Source organism: Dermacentor albipictus, chromosome 2 (assembly GCF_038994185.2).
Source record: "Dermacentor albipictus isolate Rhodes 1998 colony chromosome 2, USDA_Dalb.pri_finalv2, whole genome shotgun sequence".
Taxonomy (NCBI): Eukaryota; Metazoa; Arthropoda; class Arachnida; order Ixodida; family Ixodidae; genus Dermacentor; species Dermacentor albipictus.
The window spans coordinates 147541700-147569117 of NC_091822.1; the positions used below are offsets into that span (position 1 = coordinate 147541700).

The 27418-nt window shown below is 46.3% G+C and overlaps 2 protein-coding genes across 3 annotated transcripts in view; one reads left to right on the forward strand and one right to left on the reverse strand.

Annotated features, from left to right (window-relative positions):
- Nucleotides 1–27418, reverse strand: part of LOC135899788 (uncharacterized) — a 180556-nt gene that overhangs the window by 42655 nt on the left and 110483 nt on the right. The window lies entirely within an intron of this gene.
- LOC135899895 (zinc finger protein 501-like) lies at nucleotides 15888–27162 on the forward strand. The gene is made up of 4 exons (XM_065429289.2): nucleotides 15888–16075; nucleotides 17413–17870; nucleotides 21496–21657; nucleotides 26312–27162. Exons 2-4 carry the CDS (start codon nucleotides 17502–17504, stop codon nucleotides 27113–27115), a joined length of 1335 nt encoding a protein of 444 aa, XP_065285361.2. The 5' UTR covers nucleotides 15888–16075; nucleotides 17413–17501; the 3' UTR covers nucleotides 27116–27162.

Genomic DNA, 27418 nt, shown 5'->3' on the forward strand with positions numbered 1-27418 from the left:
CATATGAGGTACTGAGGACCGCAGTTTCACCACTGAGCATCGCAAAGAAAATACCGTCAGCGAGCATAACGATCACCACCAGCGCTCACAGTACTAAATGTACCAACCACAATAATTTAGCGTACGTGCCTTCAAAGAAAATATGTGAGGTCCCTCGCGATCAACGGTGTATCCGCTTGCCTTGTTAAAAAGTAAAAAGAAAGAAAAAACGGTGTGGGAACGTACTTGCTGCTGAATGCGTTTTGTTTTGTCGCTACGTATCACTAAAGGAAGGTCGAACCACCTTGCGTAAAGGGACGTAGTTTCGCGAGCAATATCGTTTCAATTAAGGCGGATGCGGGCATTTTTCTTTGACTCGATGCTTTAGTGTTGCGCGCGTGCATCTATCGTAACCTGAATGCCAGAAGCTTTTCAATCAAGAGAACAATGCCAGGAGTTGGTACCACTTGTTTTTATTGTGTGTGTGTGTGTGTGTGTGTGTGTGTGTGTGTGTGCGTGCGTGCGTGTGCGTGTGTGTGTGTGCGTGCGTGTGCGTGTGCGTGTGTGTGTGTGTGTGCGTGTGTGTGTGTGTGTGTGTGTGTGCGTGTGCGTGTGCGTGTGTGTGTGTGTGTGTGTTTGTGTGTGTGTGTGTGTGAGGATCGATTTGAGGATTTGAGTGAGGATCGATTTGGGGTTCGTGGAGTCTGGATACGCCTGGCGATTTTCGTCTGGCATTTTAGGTGATTTGAGGCCATCTATCACACACAGGACAACAGTAAAGGCGTCGATATGAAGCTCCGAACGAAAGAGACGCACCAAGATAGCTTATGGAGCGACGCATGGAGCAGTAAATATTGCGCAATTATTGAAAAAAAGGGCGAAATGACACCCTGATGCGCTCGTTCAAACTGCGCGCCTAGAATGTGAACCGGAAATGTGGCTTTACTCAGTGATCTCGATCTCAGAGATTGTGCAGTCTTAAAGATGTGGGCCAACCCTGAAGGTGGCACAGACAAATATTAAAGAAATAAAGTAAAGAAAAGTAAAGGTTAAGTAAAGGGCTCTAATGTATGCGCAAGATGGTGCAAATACAGGGTAAGGTGGCGTATAGGTGAGGCTAAGGCGACTCGACAGCAGTTAACATCGAAGAAAGAATGACATGATCTCCTGGGGAAGCCTCTCTTCCCTGCCGAATAAGGAACACGGGAAAACATCAAACAGCAAACAACACGGTGCACTAAACGCGGCGAGGAAGATCTTGTCTTGCTTCGATGTTGAATTGAATTCTGAGGTTTAACGTGTCAAAACCATGATTTTATTGCGAGGCACGCCGTAGTGGGGTGACTATAAGGATTAACTTTGACCACTAGCGTATCTTTAACGTGTCCCCAATGCACGAGCGTTCTTGCATTTTGCAAGCCAGTTATGCAGTTCAACAAAACGCCATGTTCTGATAGAACATTCAGGGATCACTAAAGTCCCCTAAACATAGAAAAAGATGGAACGCGAAATCCGCTAATGAATCTGCATTTGTTGCACGCACAATTTTTGCCACTAAACACGCCAAAAATTATCTATAGCGAGTCAAAAATTTGCTCGAACGGCAGCAACGAAGCCTTTTCTTCAGCTTCTTGTTGCATTAGAAGCGAGAACGCGGGGATTCTCTTTATCTTACTGTCTCAAATGCGCGCGCCAGTTTCCTTCCGTTTCGATTCAATATACACTAGTCGTTTCGCGGCCAACCTACTTCTTCAATCATAAAGAAGGCGTAAGTAGGAGTGATGCTCCTATGCGCTGCAAATTATGTTCGAAAATTCGTACGGGCTTCTTAACTTCGCCTCGTTGCTCAATCGAAACGTGCTGATTCAGTAAACCCTCCTATATAAGAGCACACCCGCCACGCTGCATCCGACCCTTGTCAATCGATAAATATCGTCTTTTGACTGAGGCACTCCCCGAGCATAATTCGCTCTGCCGTGTATTTACCGTTATCAAAACTGCATTTTGCATGCATGGAACTGTGTCTCCCCCCCCCCCCCCCCCTCTTCTTTTTTTTACCATACGCTTGAGAAAGGCCGCATCATAGTTTTACTCGGACGTAATATCCGGTCGCGAGTTTTCATTTAGTCTTCCAAAATTAACAATATTCGGAAGAAATATTCAGCCCACCGCATTTCTTAAGAGCGTTGGTGATGATTCAACATAACAAAAGGTCTGTCGCTCCTGGTGGTTCGAGCTCTCAGCAAATGGCAGGAAGATGTACTACCTACTGCACAGAAAAAAAAAGAAAAAGAAAAAAAAACACTCTTAAGGCTAAGCACTCTTAAGGCTAACTCTCCCTCTTAAGCTTATAAAGCGATATAATGCACGACAGTGAGCTCAAACTACACCTGTGATGGGATAGGTTGTAGTCAAAAACTGCGTATTAAGATCTGACCACCTGATGTGCACCGACGTATCCGGTACGATATTTTGACTGCGATAGCTATGAAAGGTTACTTCATGAAGTTTTACTGTCGTCTGTTGCGGTTAACTTGCCACAAGAAGCCGCCGAACAAGAAAATTAAGTTCTCATCAGCGATTCGACCTTACGCTCTAAGGATGACGGCGATAGCCGCATGGAACGAAAAAGTGCCCCTAAGGGAGCAAAAAAAAAAAAAACTTTATTGGGTGCGTGTGTTACGAGTGGTATTCATGACAGGTCGTATTTGAGACGTCTGCCTGCACGCCCATTCGTCTTCGCTGAGAAACAAAAAACAAAAGAACGCGCGCCTCTGTTTACATTTCAATCGTGGAATACTGCACGGAACAGTTAGCAGCAGTCCCGAAAGCCAACGTTATCGCAATACTGGTTACTACACGACACGCTCAAGAAAAGAAAATTCTTGCGCAACGCCAATTTTACCAAATGTATTCTTGGAAGGACTCTCTCATTGTGGCAGTTGTTGCAGGAGGCGGTGGGACTGAAATACCTCTCGACACGCGCAAAAGCCACCTAGTGACCTTTATTCGCGCTCTGTTCGTCGTAATATCTTGCGACACACACAAGCAGTGCCATGTCACGGACTACAGTGACACGACGCTCTGTTATCTCTCTGCGTACAACACGATGTACGCAGAGGGAACATTCTCTAATCATTCCCATGCGAATGTTTTGCTCAGCATGTTTTCGGACTGTTGGCGTAGGGTAGGAGTGTTCACGAGAAAAGAGAAGTTGGAAATGATTTCCTCCTTAATACACAACGGCAAGTGCACACGATAAAGCCAGACGAGCATGACGTCATAATGAAGGTAGACGTCAGCGATTCATTGGCCTAAATTTCAATATTCGATTTGCCGAAATAGGAAAGAACCCCGCTTTCCGGAGAGTCAATGTATAGTAGGCCGACCTCGGTAAACAACGCCGAGCTGCTCTTCCTCGTATCGGTCTTCATCCCTCACGGAAGAACGAAAAAAAAAATGTCATAATTGCGAAACATGGGGACCCGCCGGTTCAATTATTCTTCGATCAGTTCCATTGATCTCTTCGCATTTTAGCCGCGCATTAGGCCCTTCCTTTTAGCGCTAGGTCGGGCACATCTGAACGAGCATCGTCACCGTAGTGGGGACTTGGGGTGGACACCTAAAGAAAATAAAAGCATTAGAGCTACAACAACATTCTTTTTTTTATCTGACGAACGCACCGAGTTACGCTACGACCTCTTTACTTAGTCGTTGTCATTCTTTCTCTTTATGCCCACCACTGTTGCCACCGCCCTGATTACTCCAACCTAGCTTCTCACATCATCGAGCGAAGAAGACGAAGAGGAAACTCACGCGGGCTGATCTTGCAGCGAAATGTTCGTTAGAGCGGAAGGTAGAACGGAAAGCACGTCTCCGTCAACTAAAGTACAATGAAAGGGGCACACAACAAAGCGTCGAGCAGGGGTAGGTATAAAAGGAACCAAAGGGAAACGGCTTCCTCCCATATCGAACGGCGGGGAGTCGGCTGTCGCCCTTCGTTCTTTTGGGTGGCGAAATGCTCGGGCGCTATCACGCACACAAAGCGTTGGGAAAAAGAAAAAAAGAAGGTAAGGCAGAAAGAAGTAAAACAAATGTAGAATCTTCCTAAGACTAAATTCACGCGGTCGTCGGCGTCCCTTGAAAGGAAGCGTAGAATTTTTGTCCGGGTAGTTTCGAAGGTGCCTGGTAAGTTGCTTCTTCATATAGCGTAAGAAAAAAAGTTGAGAAGAATACAGGGAGAAGGCTTTTGCAGCCCACTTTCCGATTCCAGGCAGTAAATTAGGAGAGAAGGAGAGAGAGAGAGTGAATGAACACTGAATGCATCGAAGTCGTATGTCAAAGTTACACTTAGAAAGCTGCTGCATGTCTCAGCTTCGCCTGCCTTTGTCTCGGGCCACCCGTATGTATTAGGAAACCTGAAGTGACGTTTTGGCAAAGGAGATTCAGGACACAGTTGAGCAATTACTCGTTGCAGTACGTGTACAATGAATACGTCACAATGCACATCCCACACAAGCCTTAGTGGATGCAGCAAGTCATAGCAAAGCTTCTTTCCTTCCTTCCTTCCTTGATCGTGGTCGCCACAGTACTGTGCCTCCATCAGCGATTCCTGCCCCTTCGGTCCCGCTCCTGTCTGCGAGGTGGACACTGGGCACCTCCTCTGGAGTTGCCCCTCTCTACACGCCCTCCGCCAGAAACACCTGCTTCGATGTGGGCCACCTCCAGGTCGGCCGCCAGATGTAGACAGTTGGATCTTGGGCCCCACCACCGGACACTGCTGGACTTCCTCCGAGAATCCGGCGTGTATCTACACTTGTAAATAATTCTTTATGCCAGAAGGCACGCTGTCGCAATAAGAAGTACCCGATCGGAGCGACGGACAGCTCCGAGGCCGTTGCTCAGCCTCATTCGTTAATGTGAACTTTCATTCCTTGTTTTACTAAATACCCAGTGTAACCGCTAATGTATGTCTGTAAATAAACTGAGTTCAAATTATTGACATCCAGCATCTTTAGTCCCGGAATACCGAAGCAGAGAACAGTGCAACGGCTTAGGAAGAGCCGAGAACCAACTAAAACACCAAAAATGGCTGTGGCTTAGCTAAGGTTAAGCGCAGGATGCGAAGCATACTAGCCTTTATTTTAACGTGACAGCGTTAAGGAGCTCGTGTCGCAGAAAAGCCGGTGTCGTTGGCGTCGGCTCAGGCGTGCGTCGCTTGCTCAGGCGCACATTTCGTTGTCGCGCCGAACGCTGCGTTGCTTGACGCTCACCGCGTCCGATCAAAGCCACCTAGAAACACGTTGCTTGGCCAGACGTTCTTCCCGCTCTTCATCAGTCTCTGTAGCACGCCGCAACCTTCGCTTCTCATTCCAACGAGCAGCTCTGTCTCCAGGAGGCATCTCACCTCGTGAGTGTCTAGCAGAGGCAAGCGCAGCTGCTTATGTACCGCCGCGACGCCGCGAGCGACGGCGCGAGTTGGAGCCCCGTTTCTCCTTTGTCGTGACGTCACGGCGTCACGTGGTTGAAGGCGACACCATTGCGCCTGAGGAGCTGGGTTGAGCTCTAGTAATATGCATCGCATAAAAAACAAAAACCCGGCGGAGGAAGAAAAACCCTACTTCTTCCCCAGCCTAAACTAACACGGATGAAAACACGTGACTATTTGCAGAAGCGCTCTCACTTGTGCACGCTTTGCTGCGCAGCTTTCCCTTCATAGCCACAAAAAGTTGTCCGCGAGTTTACCCCGCCCTAGCATGGTAGGTGATGACGGTAGTGAGCAAACGCCAAGTAGACGCAGAACAGACGCTGTGGCGCAGGTGAACATTAGCAAGGGCATTCGCCCGTACTACTTGCTGAGAAGGCTGCAATTGCAAGGAAAGCATAAGGTAAAGCGAAGCCCTGCTGTCGCATGCATGTAAACGTAGCTTATGGTGACGGCGTAAAACGATGTTTTGCATCAGTCCACCAACCATGGAGCATATAACAGGATGGCAAGCAGATGCTGAGCAGACGGTGCGGCGCGGATGAGTACATCTCGAAGGGCATTCGGCCTTCCTATTGGCTAAGAATTTGTGTAGCTTCCGCAGTGCTGCAACCAGCGTGTGAAAACCAGCCACTAGTGGTTATGACGTGATGAAAAAGCCACTAAAGCAAAATAAACAACAGAAACCAGACGAACAACCGCGATCGTTTGCTTGTTTGCTTCGATGGTTCTCCGCACTGGCTTAACCCATCTTGCTTCGTCCATGTAGTCCTCGACCATTACAAGATGGATGCACTTCATTATGTCACGCCAAAAACAATATCTACAATTGCCGGTATTATCACAAGTAGGAGACGCAGCGCAAGAAACTACGCGTAACCACAGACAAAATAATGCAAACGAAACCGCGGTACGCTTGCAAACACTCAGTTGTTATGGTTGGCAACAGAACATTGCAAGAAATTAGGGGTGATAGACCTCGGTTTCACGCCCGATGAACTTTCTCCAGAAGGCGGTAGAATGGCATCTCCGTACAAAAGGTTTGTACAAGCCTTAGTTTTTCGCACATTCACTATGCCCCTGTGGCAGTTTTCTTTCTTTGTTTTCTTTTGTGAGGACTGGCATTCATCTACTCTGCAAATAACTTCCTGGTGTTCGCAGCCCTAATGACCACACGTCTCGGAGCGCGTGCGTGATGTTACGGCATAGGTTGTCATCCAACGAAGCTACAAAGGAAACCTATGGTTGAGGGAAAATTCGGGGATCGAACTCGGGGATCGAACCAAACTGGTGTGTCATCCCCGGACCAGGACGAATTTATTTTCAAAGCTTTCTGTCTGAGAAACCCGTACTGATTTCCTTTTGTAGTATAGTACTATCTTAAGGCGAATGAAAATGTTTCCCCCCAAATAAATCCTCATCCACCTCGAGGGTTTCCGAAGTCGATGTGGATAGCTATAAGGGCTTTTGGTACGGCATATCTTACTTTGTTATACCGCAATTTGAACAAGGACAACAGAAAGGCATATCTGACACACACAGCGCTAACTTTCAACAATAGATTTATTTCCAGTTCTCGTCGCTATATATACACCCTCGAAAGGTCATACAACACGTGTGAAGTTTCGGTAAAAACGCATGCACAAAAGAAGAACAGGGAACCACATGCGAGCACTTTTTTGACTCACATATTGACAGACGTGTACACGTTCAGCGCGAACAAAGATAGAACCTAGACACACATTAGCGTTTGGCGACGCATGTGCCAGCAAACCTTCCATTTTATTATCCTCAAAAGAGTTCGATTATCTTTGTTCACGCTGAACGTGTACATGTCTGTGAATATGTGAGTCAAAGAAGTGCTTGCGTGCGGTTCCGTTTTTTTTTGTGTTTGTTGATTTTTACCGAAATTTTACACGTGTTGTATGACGTTTCTAGGGTGTATATGTAACGAAGAAAACTGGAAATAAATCCATTGTTGAAAGTCAGCGTTGCGTGTGTCAGATGTGCCTCTCTGTTGTCCTTGTTCAGCTTGCGCTACAACAAAATAAGGTTTCCGAAGAACTGATGTGCCATCTCTAGCTCAGAACCAATGATTGAACTGCGTGAGCACAGAGTATACCTAAGTACAATTTATCGCGTTCTTTGTTATTATACTTCTAGCACGGTGTCAATGTCGATGTGATTTCGCAGTTGAGTATTACGAGAAAAAAAAATAAGGTGGGTGAAGGTCCTAGAAAAGAAGAAATCGTGGGTTTAGTAGGACGTTCTGGCGGGCTAGTTGGTTCATAGCTTTAGACGTTTCTTATAAATGCCCAAAATAACGAGGACACAAGAAAGGAGGACATATGTGTGTTGCTTTCTTTCCAAAAATAAACAGTTGGCAGTCTGTGCTCGTGGAGTGGTGTGTGTTTCTTTCTTATCTCCTCGTTTTTTTCGGGCAGTTATAAGAAACATCTAAATAAATCATGGATAAGCTCAGTAAGATTCGAACATGGAAACGAGGCCCGTGAGCCATAAATTTTCTTAAGAACAGCAACCCTGTTTATCTGCTAAACTTCTGGTTCGTACTTTTCTTCCCTTCTCATCTCGCACCGACGGCTCGGTCAAAGAACCGTTTGTACATTAAAGTTTCTCTCTCTCTCTCTCCTCCATTGTGATGTCTAGTCTCATTGTACAAGACACCCTATCGCAATCCGGTACGAACTTGCCCAGAAGACTATTCTTGTAGATGCGCCCTATCTAAAAACTTTCGGCAAATGTCTCTCAAGCTGTGCAATTATAGTCTCGTGTTTCATCATCCCCGATGTGAGTTTTGCTTCCTTCGGACCTGTGAGCAATTCGCAGTTAGGTTTTTTTATTTTGCTAATATGTTTTCAAGACGCCTACCTGACAAGTGATTCAGCTATTTCCAAGCATGAACACGTAATACCCTGTCCTCAGAAAAAAAAAAACAGACGCTTTCTAGTGTGCGCAGAATGAAGGTGAATTTTACCTTGTGTCACATAAAGGGCCAACTTAGATAGATTGCCCAGGTGAAAAACCTCATTTTATTTTCAAGTTTAACGAAAATTGCCACGAGAAAGCCCGCTATAAACAATCTCAGGTCATCGACATTGCGAAAGGGGCATTTCTTTTGTTATATGTGTCATTGATAAGTCTGTTGATAATAAGTTCGTCGCCAAACTGCGGTTCGATTACAACACAGCGCTCAAGCTTCCAAGTGTTCGACCGTTCTTTTCATTGCGCTCGCAGATCAAAGACACTAGCCTAAAGATGATCATCTTGAACTACGGCAGGTAAGTCATCGAAAGCAATCAGCGCGAGAGAAAAGTCATTGTCGGACCCAATCATTTTCGAAGTATTGCCGCTTCAAAACAGCCACCCGCTTGCAATTGAGCAAGCATTAAAATGCGGAGGATTGGTCACTAGCTATCTCTGCTACTTTCCTTTGAATAAAGGAAAGTAGCAGGGATATCTAGTGAGCAGAGGTATCTAATGTTTTTTTTTTCCTTTTATTCATTACTTCACTCCACCTTGCGGGTTTCCGCAGAACTACTACTTTCCTTTGTGCGCAGTTCGCGCACAGATATAAGTGACGTCGCTCATGAAAACGATAGATGTCATCGGCTCCAAAAAGTTGTTTTGAGAACAGTAACGAGAGTTTTGCCTTTCAGAAACCATATATGTATACGGTGGACAGTGGGCGTCAAGGGCAGGATATGTAAACGAGAAGCTAACAAAATGGACAAAAAGGAAGGTCTGGCGAAGATAGCTGGGATGGTTGTGGCGGTCCTATACAGGCGCGGTAATCCTGGCCTTAAGCTCGCAGTCACTCGTCCTTAGCGCCACTTTCGGGTCTCAAGGAGGTGACACCATATGTCTATCAGTACTGAGACCCGAAGAAATGTGCGCAAAATGAGTGGGCCCTTCCTTGCGAGCTGTCTGCGGTCCTTTCGGGAAAAATACAAATGCGGATGAGGAAACCTTCCTGTATTGTTAGGCAGCCTTTTTATTGCGATGGTAATTACACGAACAAACATGCGAACAGTGGAGGATTAGAAGGCCTCTCGACAGGTCTTCCAAAGCACGTGAATAAGGCTTTCACTGCTTGAGTACCGCCCGCTCGGAACAATTATTTTTTTCGTAAAAGCTGGGCTTGTATGTGTGCATTTTTCTCAATACCATTTTTCTCCTCCGTAAACTATTTACGAACATATCTCCGATTGTATTTCACGTAGCGTCAACATACTGTATTCATGTGACGTATGTGTGTCAACTGACCTCTACACACGTTAGCGATGCTCAGGCTCTCACATCTACGAAAGAATAATGTCTCGGTAAAGTTAGTTCCCAAAGCGTTACGAGGTATGGGCAGACAACTGTAGCGAACGTCAGCGTCTGTCCGGCGTCCGTGCCACCCTGGGAACAGCTTGACTAATGTACGAACGGCACCACGAAAACCACTTGAAGGTTGAGTGGAACTCAGTTCTTCCTCTATCTTCAGGCCACTGCGCATAATACTTAACTCCTACAAGTTGGTCTGTTTTGACGGCAGTTCCTACAGCGAGGTTGTGACAAGCGTAAGTACATCACAAAACTTTCCTCTCGACAAACTTCCTGCCGCAAACACGCCGCAAAGCACAATGTTTACTTCGAAGCCTTCATTTATTTTGTAGCTCCGGCAACTCGTGCGCTCGTTACAGTCACGTGAGACGCGGCGTTGCTGCGTTTGACGCACTCATCAGTTATAAACTCTTTCGACCATTTGTGAAGCCTTTCCTGTCTGCTGCTCTCCGTACTGTATCTTCCCATAGACTCCCACCCCCTCTCTTTTTAGTACAGCCCCGGGTGATTTCGAGCAGTGCTTTGACCGCAGCCGACCGCAGCCGTCAAAATTTTAAAGAGCGGAGTACTATTTTAGGAGCAAGGTTACACTCCGTGGCACCCGTACAGCACCTACGCCAACGACCCGCTGCCCCGTTACCCGCGGAGAACCTAGCGACTTATCCGCGCACCCACCGTCCACTTCTCCGAGAAGTCTGTCAGCGGATGTGCTCATCAATCCATGCGGCCACGCTCGCGTCACGTGTTTTTGCCACGCCTTGGCGAGAAGACCAAAATTATAGGCTCCGTTATCTCGGGCGTGCCGCGTGGTCGAAGGCCGGGTCCCCTAACGAGACCGCCTGGGACCTGGACGGAGTCTTTCCGCGTGAGAAACTTGCACAAAGCAGATAGCTTTCCGGCTAAAGCCGCAACACGCGCGCGAGAGATTTTGTACGAGCTCGTACTGACCTTTTTTTGTTACGCTCGACGGTCTTTTGGAGGAGGACGCCATAAAAATTAAGTTCCCGATTAACACAGCGGTGACAAACGCGCTGCAGCGCTGGCAAGCACAGCGGCTAGCGCTTTCAGCGTTGTTTGCGAGCATGCTGGGGGCTCCGGCTCCGACTACAGGAGTTTCGCTCTGGCGTTAACGCAAAACCGAAACACACGTATAGCACGCGATCGTGCAAAGAACGGAGAAAAGCTGGTGCAACGAATCCCCATTAGTGCATACGATAATGTCATCTCCTACATCTGTGAATATAATTGCGCGGTATGCATTGCGCCATTTATCGCTCTCTTATCGGCAAGTTTGACGATAGCCAACCATGAGATGGACTTGTTTTTGAGAAAGCGAGCCACCCGTTATTAAAAGGGCATCCGTCATTTTATAAACCTTGCTTGGAGCTTCAAAAAAGCCGCAACGTAGTCTCCCACGCACTTTGCTGCAGTCGGAATTGTTGCTGTTGCTGCCTCAAAACATGAATAATACCCACAGGAGGGATTGGCAACACTAGGTTGATGGAAAAGTGCATCTACCAAAAGGGAGTGAAGGAAAACATTGTGTTGTTGCAGTTGTAGTAGTAGTAGTAGTTGTTGTTGTTGTTGTGATGTTTATAGTGATGGATTCACGCAATGAATAACGTAGTGCGAATATGAATACACTATGTCGAATATAGATAAAGGAAGCAGGTGTCTCTCGGCAATCACTTGGAATCAATAATACATTCTTGGATGGCTGCACAAACATCCATGTGACTATGCCCGAGAGTAGTTGCTCCAAATGAAAGTATAAGAAAAACTGTGAGATCGAGGCCAATTTTGCGAATAGAAATTTTGAAGATTTCTTTTTCTCCGTATAGTAAAATGGTGGCCCAACAGAAAGAAGTGGTCCATTGTTTTCTACTCATCACAGAAAAAAAAATGCAAATTGGGGATGCCTCAAACCAGACCAGTACAATGTGAACTTCCAGAGAGGGAATCCGACGGGTGTAATTTGGTGAAGGTTACTTCAAATCTGCGTGTACAGAATGGTTCACTGCGCCAGGGACATAGGAAGTGTCGATACTCAGGGGAAGCGGTTAACATGGGATTAGACAAAAAAGCTTGCCTTGCAGTACACGTGTGAAATCTCATCATCATCATCATCATCAGCCTGGTTACGCCCACTGCAGGGCAAAGGCCTCTCCCATATTTCTCCAACAACCCCGGTCATGTACTAATTGTGGCCATGCCGTCCCTACAAATTTCTTAATCTCATCCGCCCACCTAACTTTCTGCCGTCCCCTGCTACGCTTCCCTTCCCTTGGAATCCAGTCCATAACCCTTAATGACCATCGGTTATCTTCCCTCCTCATTACATGTCCTGCCCATTTCCATTTCTTTTTCTTGATTTCAACTAAGATGTCATTAACACGCGTTTGTTCCCTCACCCAATCTGCTCTTCTCTTATCCCTTAACGTTACACCTATCATTCTTCTTTCCATGGCTCGTTGCGTCGTCCTCAATTTGAGTAGAACCCTTTTCGTAAGCCTCCAGGTTTCTGCCCCGTAGGTGAGTACTGGTAAGACACAGCTATTATACACTTTTCTTTTGAGGGATAATGGCAACCTGCTGTTCATGATCTGAGAATGCCTGCCAAACGCACCCCAGCCCATTTTTATTCTTCTGATTATTTCTGTCTCATGATCCGGATCCGCAGTCACTACCTGCCCTAAGTAGATGTATTCCCTTACGACTTCCAGTGCCTCGCTGCCCATTGTAAACTGCTGTTCTCTTCCGAGACTGTTAAACATTACTTTAGTTTTCTGCAGATTAATTTTTAGATCCACTCTTCTGCTTTGCCTCTCCAGGTCAGTGAGCATGCATTGCAGTTGGTCCCCTGAGTTACTAAGCAAGGCAATATCATCAGCGAATCGCAAGTTACTAAGGTATTCTCCATTAACTTTTATCCCCATTTCTTCCCAATCCAGGTCTCTGAATACCTCCTGTAAACACGCTGTGAATAGCATTGGAGAGATCGTATCTCCCTGTGTGAAATCTAACCACAGTCAAATAAACAGACGATGGTACCACAGTATGAGCAGGGCCGTTAAGTGATAACCTGGATAGTAAATCCACAATTTCATTCAGATCCAAACCCTTGCTACGTGGCACTCAAATTAATCCAATACGTCGCAAATGAGTAGGGACCAGAAAATTGAATAGTCGTAATGAAGGGGAGTTATTCGATGCAGAAAGGGCCGAACACACCGAAAGAGAATCTGGGACAATAGCAGCTGTGGTATTTGAAGAGCTTGATTTACGCAAGGCGAGAATTATTGCGATGGACACTGCCAAAAGATAGACGGAAAGTCTGGAAAGCCAAAAAAAAAGACCAATTAAGTTCCGGTGAAAAAAATTTCGTCACCTGCTTTGGCCCCTTACTGCGATGCGCCGGTTGCAGTGAATAACGTTTTTTTTTTTCTTTTTAAGCACCGGTATATGATATTGAAAAAGTCAATTTACAACACAATATAGTAGTAGCTTAGCATAGTTCGGATAGATATTGTCGAATATTATTTCTACACAACCAGAATAATCATTGTTAAGAAGCGTAACTGAAATCTTCACGTTAAGTGGATCTAGCAAAGTTTGCACAAAAAATAATCTGGGGCGTATCGAATCTAGGCCAAAGAACATGAAAAATATGAATGAATCTGAAGTGGAAATTATTTGAGACCGGCTCACAGATGAATAGTAAATTAGGAAAAAAATAACATTGCCTGGTCAAAAGGTGAAATCGGCACGAACATTCCGGAATTATTGCTTCGAGGTAACAGTGCAGTATTTGGCACAAATTTCGGCAGGCCCAAGCAACGTTTGTTTGTTTCTTTTCCTTTTAGTGATGGCGCATACCCACTATGGGGGATCGACCGAGATTTGAATGGTATTCAGAAGGAATGAATGTGAGGAAGAGTCGAAATTGAGAATATCATTGTATTGCATATTTAGCAAAGCAAATTTATTTGAAGTAATCATGCTTTCTTAAACGGCTGAACAAGCATCACCCTAACAGTGCCCAAGAGAGGCGGCTCCCAGAGAAATAATGTCAAGACGAGCAAGTCGTCGGAAAGGCAGTTCTAAAAATGTTTTTTTTGTGTGTGTAAATAAATATGCGAAATAATAAGCAAAAAGAAAGAAAGAAAGATTAATCGGCTTATCGCATCCACAATATTGGCAGAGAAATTCGTTCTCTTCGCCTTTTTCTTCTTCTATGGTCAGTAAGGTAAAAAAAAATTCTACAAACCACAGTGGAAGGAAAGTGCTGGCTTCTAGGCCCATACAAGAATGCTGGTCAGGCTTTTATATTTGAAGAATGACGGCTCAAACGGTGGGGATTACGTATCAAATGTGCTGTTCCTGATATGCCCATACTTTATAGAGTGTCCCTGCTTTTGACAAGTTTCTTCCCAGCATGTTCCCCCCATACTTTATAGAGTGTCCCTGCTTTTGGCAAGTTTCTTCCCAGCATGTTCCCAACATATAGCCAGCCACTGTTTTCCTCTCCCCGTGGTAAGAACCTCGTCAAGCCAATGCGCATTGAATTCCTTGGCGTAGTCACCGTAAACACAGGGCCAGGGACAGCTGAATAAAAGAGGCTGGTTTGTTTATCTTGTGGAAGTATCTTGCTTTCTACAAAATCGCCCTGTCCGCTTCATTTATTCGGATTGCTCATATCATACTAGGGTCTCTGCCTTAAAATCCCGAGCCTCCTTACCAAATTTTGAATCGCGACGTAAAATGTTTCTATTGTACCTTTCGCATAAGTTTTATCTTTCACCTTTAGCAGCATCAGTAATATCAGGAGCCCATCACCTCTCCAGTCGAATGGACAACCAGAAGACCATCTACACTGCCCCTGGAGAACTGCTGCTCATATTCGATTGTTCTTTGTCAAAAAATCTCGGGAGTGGAACGATCAGCCCGCCGGAAGCTGCGCCGATTATCAACCCCATGAAATTAAAAAATATGATCGAGTCCGTTATCTTGTAATTGTCATGCCCGTGCCTCATGTAAGCTATTAATTTATCCTACTTAAAAGGCCCCAGGTCTATATCCGGGGCCTTTGAGGTATAATAAATAAATAAATGAATAAATAAATAAATAAATAAATAAATAAATAAATAAATAAATAAATAAATAAATAAATAAATAAATTCTTTTCAAGGATTAAGACATCCACTTTCCCTGTTTTCCCGTTAAGAGGCAAAAAGAGAGCGGCTTGGATCAGAGAGCAAATGGGTATAGCCGATATTCTAATTGACATTAAGAGCAAAAAATGGAGCTGGGCAGGTCATGTAATGCGTAGGTTAGATATTCAGTGGACCATTTGGGTTACAGAATGGTTGCCAAGGGAAAGGAAGCGCAGTGGAAGAAGTCAGACGACTAGGTGGGGCGACGAAATCAGGAAATTTGCGGGCGCCAGTGGAAATCGCTTGGCGCAGGACAGGGGTAATTAGAGATCGCAGGGAGAGGCCTTCGTGCTCGCAGTAGACATAAAATAGGCTGATGATGATGATGAAGAAGAAGATACAGTGCCCCCCCCCCCTCCCCCCTCTTCGAAAGCGCCACCGCGGACAAACGGCCAAACATTACCCAGATCCACCACTTACAACTGTCATTTTGTGCAGGAACTTATCGGTAACGAAATATCATCTGAGTAACGGAGACGGCATCGACATCACTTACCCGCGCACGGCCCTCAATAAGGTGCGAGTGATGACGTGCGTATAGCTCCTCTGCTACCTCAAGCACAAAGCTGTTGACATCAAGAGTTGATGTTGCTTGAGTCCTTTTACCACACAAGCCACAAGGAAACGTGTAACTTCTTCCTCTACTAGACGATGAAGGATGTAAATTTTTGTAGTCAACGCTTTGCGTCGAAACCCAGCCACTACGCGTGGGCTCAGCCGGCATGCCACAGAAAGGAGGACGAGCTGAAGGCTCACACTTGGGTGTGTGACGTGGATACCGGATGCCAGTGGCGCCACCTCGCACTCCTACCACCTCTCTTTCGAGTGTCCAGGAACGTTCACGGGATGTCTGGATCGCGAAGAGGACAAAAAAAAGAGGGTATGCGCTGCAGCCACCGGGCGCGTGACATCAAATCGTGATGCGTGAAGAGATCGAAGCGCGGCCGTACGCGTGCTGGCTCTGACCGGCGCACCTGCCACTTCCCTGGCTCTCGCATTTTGGAACGGCGCATCCTCTTCCCTCTGGGACCGGAGTCGCGCGGAACCGGTGGTAAGTCCAGGAGGCCTTGCGCCGTTTTCCCGTCTTACCAGTACGTGGCCTCCCTCTCCCTTCGTCCCTTCGTCCCTTCGCGAAGGAAAGGAGCGCGTCGTGGTTGCCACGTATTGCAAGTTGCATAGCCGGTAGCTGTGGGCCCTAACACGGGGTGTCGTTTTTAGCAATCATCACATGTCGTAACCTCGGGATAACCGCATGGAGCTGAACAGTTGTGTTTCTACTGAAGTACAGCGAGGGCTAGATCTCGTGCGAACCAATCGCTTCAGCGAAAGCCGGCTGGCTGGCCGACTGCGCGCTTCTAATCCCTTTGTACAGTTTGCAGTCAGTCGGCGTCACGCGGATGGCGATCAGAGGCAGAGAATGGTGGCAGGCCTACCTTTATTTCTTTGTTTTGGTTGAACGACGCGGCCCTGAACTCTCGCTGGAATGCACGGAGCTGCCTGAACAGTGTAAACGAGCAATTTCTAACGTCGTTTTGTATAGCCTAGTTGCGTCAGTGCCTGTTCAGAGTTCATTGCACGGTTTAGGCCTATTATAACACATGAAGCGGAACAATCAATCTTTTTACGTGTTGAACAGTGACCTACGAACTTCTCTAAAACTCTGTTCACCCCAGTGAATCAGATTAAATATGCATTATTGCAACGAACTCACGAATTACATCGCCTACAGTATGCTATTGTTCCACCGAAGTGGCACTATACTCAAGTGGAGAGCACTTTGTTAATTAGCGACGCGATCACGAGCAGCACCTTCAATACCGCGTTTTATCTAGAGCCATTATTCCATCATGTCTCGTGCTTTCTTTCTTAAGAAATTAATCAATTCAATTCTCGGGTATTGCATGCCAAAACCATAATATGATTATGGGGCACGCCACCGTAGGGGGCTCCGGATTAATTTTGACCACCTGGGTTTGTTATTTTTTTACCAGCACTTAAGTCTATGTACATGAGCGTTTTGCATTTAGTCTTTCTTTCTTTCTTTCTTTCTTTCTTTCTTTCTTTCTTTCTTTCTTTCTTTCTTTCTTTCTTTCTTTCTTTCTTTCTTTCTTTCTTTCTTTCTTTCTTTCTTTCTTTCTTTCTTTCTTTCTTTCTTTCTTTCTTTCTTTCTTTCTTTCTTTCTTTCTTTCTTTCTTTCTTTCTTTCTTTCTTTCTTTCTTTCTTTCTTTCTTTCTTTCTTTCTTTCTTTCTTTCTTTCTTTCTTTCTTTCTTTCTTTCTTTCTTTCTTTCTTTCTTTTTTTCTTTCTTTTCCCTACTTTGCACTGTTTCTAAATTAAAGCAACGTGGGCTTGAGAAGCTCTTTCACACATAACTGCCGACATCCCGCAGCAAAAACCTAGCAGCAGACCACCCTGTCCCCGCGTCACGTGAACGACGTCATCGTGTTCCACGGCACTTTTGAGCGGCGTGTCTAGACGATGATGACGTCACCGACGGTCTTCGTCGTCAAGCAAGAGCCACGCAGCGACGCCGAAGGCGGCATCGAAGTGGCTGCTCCCTTATCGAACCGCGCCGAGGCATGCGGTGGCAAGAACTACGCGAACGCCGACGACAGCGGCGGCAGCGGTGGAAACTGCGGCAAGTGCGGCACCTCTTCGACCTCGAGGACTCCGTCGGACAAGGACCGCGTGAAGTGCTCCACCTGCAACAAGGTACTGGCCAACCGCACCACCCTGCTCAAGCACCTGCGCATCCACACGGGCGAGAAGCCGTACCCGTGCCCCAAGTGCAAGCGCTGCTTCCGCCAGAAGGAGCACCGCGACAAGCACGTGAACGTGCACACCCAGGTGGGCGGCTACTGGAAGCGCTGCGTACAGCGAAAGCTCGTTGTAGCGAAGGAGATAACGTCTTTATATTTGAATGCACGCTAAAGAGAAACGAGTAATTCAGCTTAGACGTGACACCTCGGGTTAAGAGGGTGTTCCACATCTGCTGTGGTGGTCGTGAGCGGCGCTAGCTAACACTCCCAGGGCTGATCTCGTACGCGTATGCACAAAAACCGAAATAAATGCACGGGAGGAAGGCCGCCCATTGTCTGCCCGTGGCTTCCTCTATCTCTACAATTTACAGATTAATCTCCCAATGATTTTCTCTTATCCCTACAATCCGCATATTGTTCCTTCCGGTGGATTTCCCTCGTCTCTCCATCTTGTGTAATAGAAGAGTATTGACATGATATCTTCTTGCTGTTTGTTTTTTTGCTTCGAATGAAGGCTCGGTACCTCTAAACCCCAGAAAAAAAAAACACTAGCAAGTCTCAGCGTGCACTGAATAAATTAATATAATGGCTTTTTCTTTTAGCCAGTTTCGGTTTCATTTTCACTGTGCCGTGACGTCATGACGTAGACAATAGTCACATGGTAGCCGGACATAGCGAAGCTTTGGCATTCGTCCCTGCTCACTCAATCACCTCCTATGCTGCTACATCGGCGCACACAACAAGTAGCAGTACAGTAGGGCGATAGAGCAAGCCGAAGCGAGTGTCGAAAAGTCGCAGCAGTGTCCCTCACCCACGTGACCACATTCTGCGCCATGACGTCATAAGATAGCGTCCTCCTAGGAAACGAAACCAAGGCTGCCTCTAGAAAAGCTATTATGATAAATTATATAGGGCGCTCTGAAGCTTGCCGCTATTCTTGCTGTGGTTTCATTAACGAACCTTCATTAACGCAAAATAATAAATGAGTAGCCGAAAATGTTATGTCAGTACCACTTTAATATCTTGATGGCTTTCTCTTCTACGTTTCGCACATTAATCTCTCCGTGGCTGCATAGGAAACCCCAATGCGTCCAGCTTCTGACCGAATCAGACACTGTGCTGCAAAAAAATTTCTTGGTGACCGCTGCCCTATAGAAATGTTCGACAAATGCGCATAGATCTCCAGTCTGATGCCTCTGAATAGAAGGCGGGAGCGGGAGCTAAATTTCAGCTCGGGCATCACCGATGAACGTCAATGAAGCGTATTAGGGCTCAGCTTCAAACTCTCTCCAAACTGGCGCACCTCTTCTTTTACATTTCGTGCTGCTAGCTGGAAGCATCTAATGCTGAGGCGAGCTCATTCCAGCCAGCTTTGAGGTTAATTTATCATTGGTGATGCCTCTGAGCGCCTTTTTCACACCACCACGATCGCAAGTAATTAATATTCCACTCCAGCCACAGCGCTAATAGTCTAAGGCAGTTACAAGCCCCGCGATAGCCCTATTTTTTTTAATCTTAACAGTTTACGCGTTGGCGACGAGAAGCCGACGCGCCTTAACATAACGCACAGGAAAATCAGCTCACCATGCCTGGCTCTTAGGACGGGCTCTAGAGTGTCTCCTGTTTCTGACACGCAAATGCCGCGACGATACACGATAATTAATGGGGTTTCGCGAAAAAGGAAAAATTGTCCTTCATTTGTCCACTAGCTCCGAGCTGCGAAGGAAAACCCATATGAGTTTCTCGACTGAGTTTCTCTAAAAGAAAGCTACACGGTTGAAGAAAAACTTCGTCCTGCTACGGAGGTCAAGCTCGGGGAACACGCGTGTCTGGGGTGGTCGTTCTACCATCGGAGCTAGCTGGTCTATATCGAAATACGCTGATTCAGTTCGATCTACTGCGGTACGTCTAACGTATACACTTCGACAGCAAGAGGCTGGCTTATATGTATTCCGCCTTAATCAGACGCGACCTTCGCAGCTAATCACCGAGGCAAATATATATATATATATATATATATATATATATATATATATATATATATATATATATATATATATATATATATATATATATATATATATATATTGAGAGAGAGAGAGATGTGGCCAAGACTAACGGAAACTGCGCCAGCCATGGAGGAAGCAAATAAGCTAAAAGGATGTATTACGTCACACAGTCAGCCTTGGAAATCCAACTCTCCTTTAAGCCACACTCTTTGCTTTTTCTCGAGCGCGTGACCTCTGAGAATAGACTCAGCTTATTCGCCGAGAATATTTGGCTTTCGGTAGTTTTTAATAGACGCGTCACTCGTCCGGCTGCGCTGCCGTGGCTCTACACTCTTAAAGCACTTGCACCCGTTGGGGTGTATATTTGTCCCACAACAATAATCATCATCTGTCTTGCTTGCGTTTCTTTGCTTGAAAACTCAACGCTCGCTGCTCTCCCGTCGAGAATGTGGTGTCACACTGATTACACTGTAAAATAATTTACACCCTAAAAAGTGAAAAAGGGTGTAAATGGGTTTATAACTCCCACCCTAAGGGTGGAGTTATAGACACATTTACACCCCTTCTCACTTTTTTGGGTGTAAATTATTTTACAGTGTACGCACAAGCCGTTCGTGACTTGGAAGTACAGGGCTCGCAGCGTTAAAGAAAATAAATACGGGCAAGACAGATGACGTTTATGGTTGTGGGACAAGATAAGCCCCAAGGGATGTAATGTTTTTTTAAGAGTGTATCTGCAGAGAGGGAGCACTATAAATCTATAGCGCGCTCTGACATGGCCATCACGCTTTGGGATGGCTCATTTGGCTTCAACCGTGTTGCTCCATGCTTCCCCCTAGTTGTTTTGTTCCTCTATGACGCCAGCGGTGGACACATGTTGAGGGAACATGTAATGTTTTATTCTGCGTGTGCGTATCTACATACCACTGTTCGACCATTAAATGGTTATGGTCCAGGCAAGCGTTGCATCGTACGGAGTCTTACTACCTATCAGTTTAGTGATTACAACCTCGACTGGAAGGAATGGGTTCCAGACGGTCTTTAAATACACTTTTATCCTCTCGCGCCCTACCCCCAAGTGGCTCCATCATCGTCAATTTCGTTCCTCTATGTTCCCTCTCCCCCATCGCAGAGCAGCTGGCTAGAGGAATATGCCTCAGGCTGACCTCTCTGCTTTTCACACCATTAAAACTTTCTATCTCTCTGGCCAACAGAGCGTTGCGGACATCTGTCCCTAACGTTATACAGGTTATGAACCTTCCAGCCTCAAGTTACCCTCCGAATATGTGATAGAAAAGCTACCTGCGTGTGCAATGTAATCCGTAGTGTCGTCTTGATGTATTTTATCTAGAGGTAACAAGATGTAACAAGGTGTGTGTAGATGCGACGTAGTGTAGATTTCTCGAGCATCGAGCTCCTGCACTGATGGTCCCGAAATCGAATACCAACCCACTACGTTCCTTTGGGCTTGTCGAAACGCACGATTATGGAGCAAGACTAGGCGAGATCTAGCGGGGCTAAGCCTAGTCTAGTTTCAGCCATAGTGAGAAGAGCGCCTAATTAAGCAACCGATGACGCCCACTCTCTAGAAAATGAATTCGCCATCGTGGCGCAATAGTCGACCACTGCCTGCCACACGAATCGCTTCAAGTTCTATTGCACCGAACTAATGAGCGCGGCTTTGGCTCATCTACTCTTGCACAGGGCAAGGCGTTCGAGTGTGTGGTGTGCAGCATGACGTTCGGAAGACGCCACTTCCTCGAGAAGCACATGCAATGCGTCCACAAGCTGGACCTGAGGTCCGCCTTCGAGCAGCATGCAGTCATCTTCCTGGAGGGTTCCATTCAAGTTCAGCCCGTTCTCGAGGTATATACGATACAGCCTCTGTCTGACTAACATATCCTGAACAATACGAGGGATGTCCCTATGACGCGGCGACGTTAAGCAGGAAGTACGTTGGCTCGAGCGTTTCGATCGAAGATGTGCGTGACAGCAAAGCGCGATTGTGTCATGTTTCTTTAAAATATGCTTTCCAGCTTCATTATACATGACGTCCTGCCTTCATGAATGAACGTCCATGAATTCTGTTATTGAAGGTGAACTTACTTATCTGAATGGTTTATCCTCTCGTGCCCTACAACCAAGTGCCACATTGTGAAACGGCAGCCACATAAACGCTTATTTCGGACGCACACGCGAGGCAGTCATTGGGCCTACTTTTGCGACGCGCAATGCGCTCGCTATATTTGCATGCACGGACTAATTGGATTCCTCGTCTTCGCTTAATGTACCACCAATCAGGCGGTTTCTGGAGAATTTACTGCAGTGCTTGGCAATTAAGAAAAAAGAGAAGAAAAGAAGAAACGAAAGAAACACGCTTTTGGGGTTATGTTTAGCAAAAGTGAGATGACAACACAACCAGGGAATTTGGTGAAAATATTACTTTCGCTGAACCAAGTGTTCAAGCTGTTTTGTCTTGGAATGGCCACTTCATTTTGATTTCGACGATTCTTGCCATTTTTCGTTAGTTTTCCCATTTCGTCATTGGCTGACAGGACGCCACGCCTACGTTATCACCGGTATCGATCACTCAGTGTGATTGGCGACACGGCTAGAATAGAATCGATAGGAAATAATCCTTACTTAATAAGGCTCCTGGTACTAGTGCCCCCGCGCGAACAGGAATCGAATTAGATATGTTTTATCATGCCCGATATGTGTTAGGTGCGTTTCGCAGTGCCTGTCGCTTCCCAGCTCAAAAAGTACGTTCTCCAGCGCCTACCTGCAATAAATAGCACGAGCACGGACACTTTCGTATAAATGATTTGCAATAAACTCATAAAATGAATTTCGCCACGAAACCAAAAGTGCTTTCCGCTTTGTCACACTGCGTCTCTTTGCGAAGGAAGGAGGCGCCAAACTTTTTGGTCGCCAAGCTTCTCCACATTGTAGATTATTCTTCCCCAGTAAGAATTGGTGATAAATTGCGGTGCACAATTTGTCGATCGTATAAGAAAGAAAAATGGTCGCGCAACACCTCTTGCGCTCCCACTGTTATTTCCTTGGTATCGTCCCTTTGCCTTATACTTCGCCACCGCTCGTCCTAAAAATGGGCGTTCGATCCGGTCAGCCACAGCTGACTGACGCATTATCTGCGAGGTACTCGGACAGCTATGGCCTGGTCCTTTCTGTCACAGAAATCTTCCGGCCAGCTTCGTCTTCGCTTATCCGCCATCAATATCAGAGGAATCGACGGGATCATGACGCCACAAATAGGCAACAACCAGGGATAGACAAGCGCAATATGGATAACCACTAGCTAACCCAAACTTTCTTGTTGCATTGCCACATATTGACTTCACCGTACGCCTAAAGCGGTTTCTGTGACACTTGCAGCAGCCGAGAGCTTGTAGATCGTGTCTTGATGCGAAGAAATACGGGGATAAGAAGAGGCGAAGATCGGCTTTAATGTTCTCGGAAGCGGCGTATCTTGCGCAACAGTTGATAACACCTTCAAAATTATGCATCACGAGGAAACGTGACGTTGCATTGATACCACTTAAGCGCCCAGCTTTTCAGTAGCAACACCAGTTTACGCTGCGCGATTACAAAAGCCATTCCTGTGCCAATCAACAAGTAAGAAAGATAAAAAAGAAAGAAACAGAAAGTGCCGACGACAAACTATGTTCGCGCCATGAACAGGATGTCCTTAGCTGCAAAGTCTGTACCTCAGCACACTTTCGTGCTCTTTAACATGACAAGCGGAAGTCATATAAAAGCGCATTTCATTTGGCAAAGAGGAGCTCAAGTTCGTTGCAAGCTTCATTAAACCACTAAAAGTCATGCATGAATCATATTTCACTAATACTCAGGCTAGAAAAGCGATAGAGAAGCCACGATGGGCGGTTTTTGCAGTGGTACTGCCCATGGGAACATCTGCCATATGTTCGGTTCCTACGGCGAAAAAAATATACAAACATTTCCGGTTTACTAGAACGATGACTATATGCATGTTCTAGTAGCAGGCATAAGACACAGGAGTGGGCCGACCACAAACACTCGACAATTTAAATAGGAACAGACATGTGGAATTATTTTTAACGCTGCATTAACGGTGTTTCATTGCAAATGCATCATAAATGACGCGACCTGGTGCTCGCCATGGTACTCATATATTATTCTCTTCCTGGCATCGCTTCCAATTAAAGAAGAACAGAAAGGAAAAAAAAAGAAAGGGAGCGGCTCTGGCAGCTCTGAAAATCCCCGCGTTTAGTTTAAGTCGAAAGCGCTTCTCGCATTCGATGTCCTCGACGCAGAGAATTGACGTGGCCACAAAAACAGGAAAAAGAAAAAGGGTACTGGCATGCTGGCTTTTTAGTGTAGGCTTCTTCAGCAGAGAAACACGAAATAATTATCGAATAGGGGCAATAATTAATGCATAGATGCGCAGCTTGTGTCGTGAATCACCCTGCATTGAGGTTGATCTCATGTTTTCTTTTTCTCTACAATTTAGCTCGCAGCAAGCCCTAAAATGGTTCAATCTGAATGCTGCTGTAGTTAAGCAACAAAGGAGAAGGCACATTGTATGAAACGCAATAAAAATACATGCAATAAAGATGTTAAACTTTTATCTGCGCCCCTAATTTAGATTCCCAGTGTGCACTTGGTTGGACATTAATTTTTGTGTTGCAACTACATGCAAGTTATAAAAAAGATATTGCCTCATAAATGGCGTACCGAAGCCGCGAATCTAACAGTGTCAAATGATTTAAGTCTACTTCGGGGTTTTTTTCTCGAGACCCTGAAAGTTAACAGCGACGACTTCTTAAGAAAAGTTACGCGACGTCACCGGCATCGCACCTCTTCTGAATCCTACCAAGACGTAACGCTGTGATCGCTGTGAGAAGGATACCGGCGCCAATCCGACTAAAGGAGTATTTCAACAGTCGGTAGGGAACACGCATATAAAAACAAAAAAAAATTGCGACGCCTTCGAATGCGCAGTTACGCAATATATGTCGGAAAGCAATCACACTATACAGTATTTTTTCACGCCAGACCTTCCTACCAACTCCTGAAAATATGTTTGGATAGCTTATCGACGCTATGTCGAACGTGCAGCAATGAAAAAAATATACATATTGAACTTCAGAAGAGTATAGGCTTGGGCTGGTTGGTAATACATGGTTACAATGGAAGCATAGCGCGGAAAGGACGATCGACAAAGACTAGACAGGACAAGCGCTTGTCCTGTCTAGTCTTTGTCGATCGTCCTTTCCGCGCTATGCTTGAAGTGTAACTATGCATTGAGACTATTTTGTGAAGTTGAAGTACCAAAACTACACAGTTGGTTATGAGGGACACCGTATTCTGGAGGGTACGGGACCTATTCCGACGGCCCCCTAAACCTTAACTACACAAGAGCATTCTTCCATGCTGCCACCATTATTAGAACGTCGGCCGCCACTGACGGGAGTCGAATCCGCGACCTGATGCCCCACAGTATGAAGATACAGCCACTCAGTGCGCAGTACGGATAGTTATCGTGGAAGTCCTCGATAATACCATAGCTTAGGAGGCTGAGACACAGACTTCGGGTACAAAAAGGAATGCTTATACGTTCTCTTACGCTCTTTCCTAAGGTGGTTCACCCGGCAAAGGCGCCTTGCGCCTTGTGCTGATTGAGTGAAGTCAGTGCAGATGCTATGTTGTCTGCCAAATGCCAAGGCCCGTAATGAATTAGCAGCATTACAAGAGAAACAATGTCCGGGATAGCGAAACGCTTCAATTGAAGTTACTTTCTTATACGCCGTTTGGTCAAAAGGTTCGTGCGGTGTTTTCACCATTATCAACAGGATTGGCAGGTCGTGGTCGGTAGATGACAAATAAATAAGCTTGGGCGAGAGATATCGTAATATTAAACTGGCCCTTGTACTGTATACCTGGAAGCCTTTGAGGTCCTTTGGGAGTTCGCTCTTTACGGCTGACATTGTTCGTAACGCTCGCCTGCACGTAACAGAAAGTTTCACGGATGTGCGAAATGATTCGCTACCTTGATATATTAAAGCAAAGCTTTCTTTGTGATTCCTCCCGAATTTTCCTGCACGTGGGTGCTGGGTACTGCTGCTATACTGCCTAAAACTCATACTTAAAGATGAAAGAATGTATCGATAACGTTCCCGATGGTGGGATCAAACCGTGGTCCCTCGGCACAGAGGCCCGGTGCTATAACTATTAGGCCCCAATCTCACGTGCGATTCAACAGTATCAACGCCGACTCGGTCTTTGAGGCGATCACCGCGTGTGTCCCACTGCGTACCACGGGTGCACAAGCACTCACTCGCTCGCTCGCCAGTTCCCTTAACGCCTATGACGCAGAGATGAAATTTGCAGATTTATAGTATTTGACTAACAGCTTCACGAAATCTTCGCTTCACATAGATTCCAAGACGTGCGTTGGATCCGCATATCTTTTCTTTCTTCTTCTCAAACTTCACTCTTTTCTTTCCCGCGAGCGCAGCTACAGGTGGAGACCGTCGAGGCACCGCCGCGGGCCCCCAAGCCTCCTCCAGCACCGGCGCACCGGTGTCCGGTGTGCCGCCGGACATTCAGCCTGCGCTACAACCTGCGCCGGCACATGCGCACCCAGCACGGCCAGACGATCAACACGTGCCTCCACTGCGGCAAGGGCTTCAAGCGAGTGTCCGGCTTGCGCACGCACGAGAACACGCACTCGGACGCTCGCCCGTACCAGTGCGCGCTGTGCGGCCGCTGCTTCGGCCAGAAGCACCACCTCATGAGGCACCACTTGGTGCACGCGCCCAAGATAAACATCGTCTGCTCCGTCTGCCAGAAGGGCTTCCGCTACGCGTCGACCTTCTTCGAGCACATGGCCATCCATGATGCCGAAGAGGAGATGACGAAGAAGAACAAGCAGGAGCTCCGCACGTCGCCGGAGGAAGTCCGAGAAGAAGGCGGAAGACCCGAGGAGGAAGCCGTCGAACACGTCAAGAAAACCACGGGTCCACTTGAACAGGAACGCGCAGAAGACCAAGCCTTCGCCATGCACACGCTCCAGACGACGCATCAGGAGCACCAGACGACGCACCAGGAGCACCAGACGACGCCTCAGGAGCAGCAATGGCTCCAAGAGGATTACATTGCCATCGAGAACCTGGATTTGGAATGCATGTTTTGCGGAAGGCCAATGTTCGATCCTCATGAACTTTACCAGCACCTCCTGGAACATTGTAGAGAAACGTGTGGTGTCGATCGGGATGAATGCTGGGAAATTGGGGCCACAGACGAGATACTTGGTCTGTGACCCTGCGGACGTTTTGAATATAAAACGCCCTTGTTTGAGGCCAGAGAGTGCGTCCAGTTTTATTAACCGCGCTTTGCGACAACAATGATCTTGTCATACAAGACCCCCCCAAAAATACTTTTGGCGAGGCATGCAAGACCTTACTTGCAAAATACTTGTGTAGACACTGTAACGTATACAGTGTTTAGAGGCAAACGTGAAATGACCGGAAACTTGAGTTAGCGTCAAGCGCTGCGTGCGGACTTTGTGTATGTCAAGAATAATTGTATCAAGAGCTCTCAAATCATTTCTTATTTTTGAATT

Bases quoted from the DNA above. Each gene is read 5' to 3' on its own strand.
- LOC135899895 (XM_065429289.2), top strand. From the start codon at position 17,502: ATGATGACGTCACCGACGGTCTTCGTCGTCAAGCAAGAGCCACGCAGC. The intron at 17,871-21,495 runs GTGGGCGGCTAC...ACTCTTGCACAG, and splicing joins ACGTGAACGTGCACACCCAG to GGCAAGGCGTTCGAGTGTGT. The intron at 21,658-26,311 runs GTATATACGATA...CCGCGAGCGCAG, and splicing joins AAGTTCAGCCCGTTCTCGAG to CTACAGGTGGAGACCGTCGA.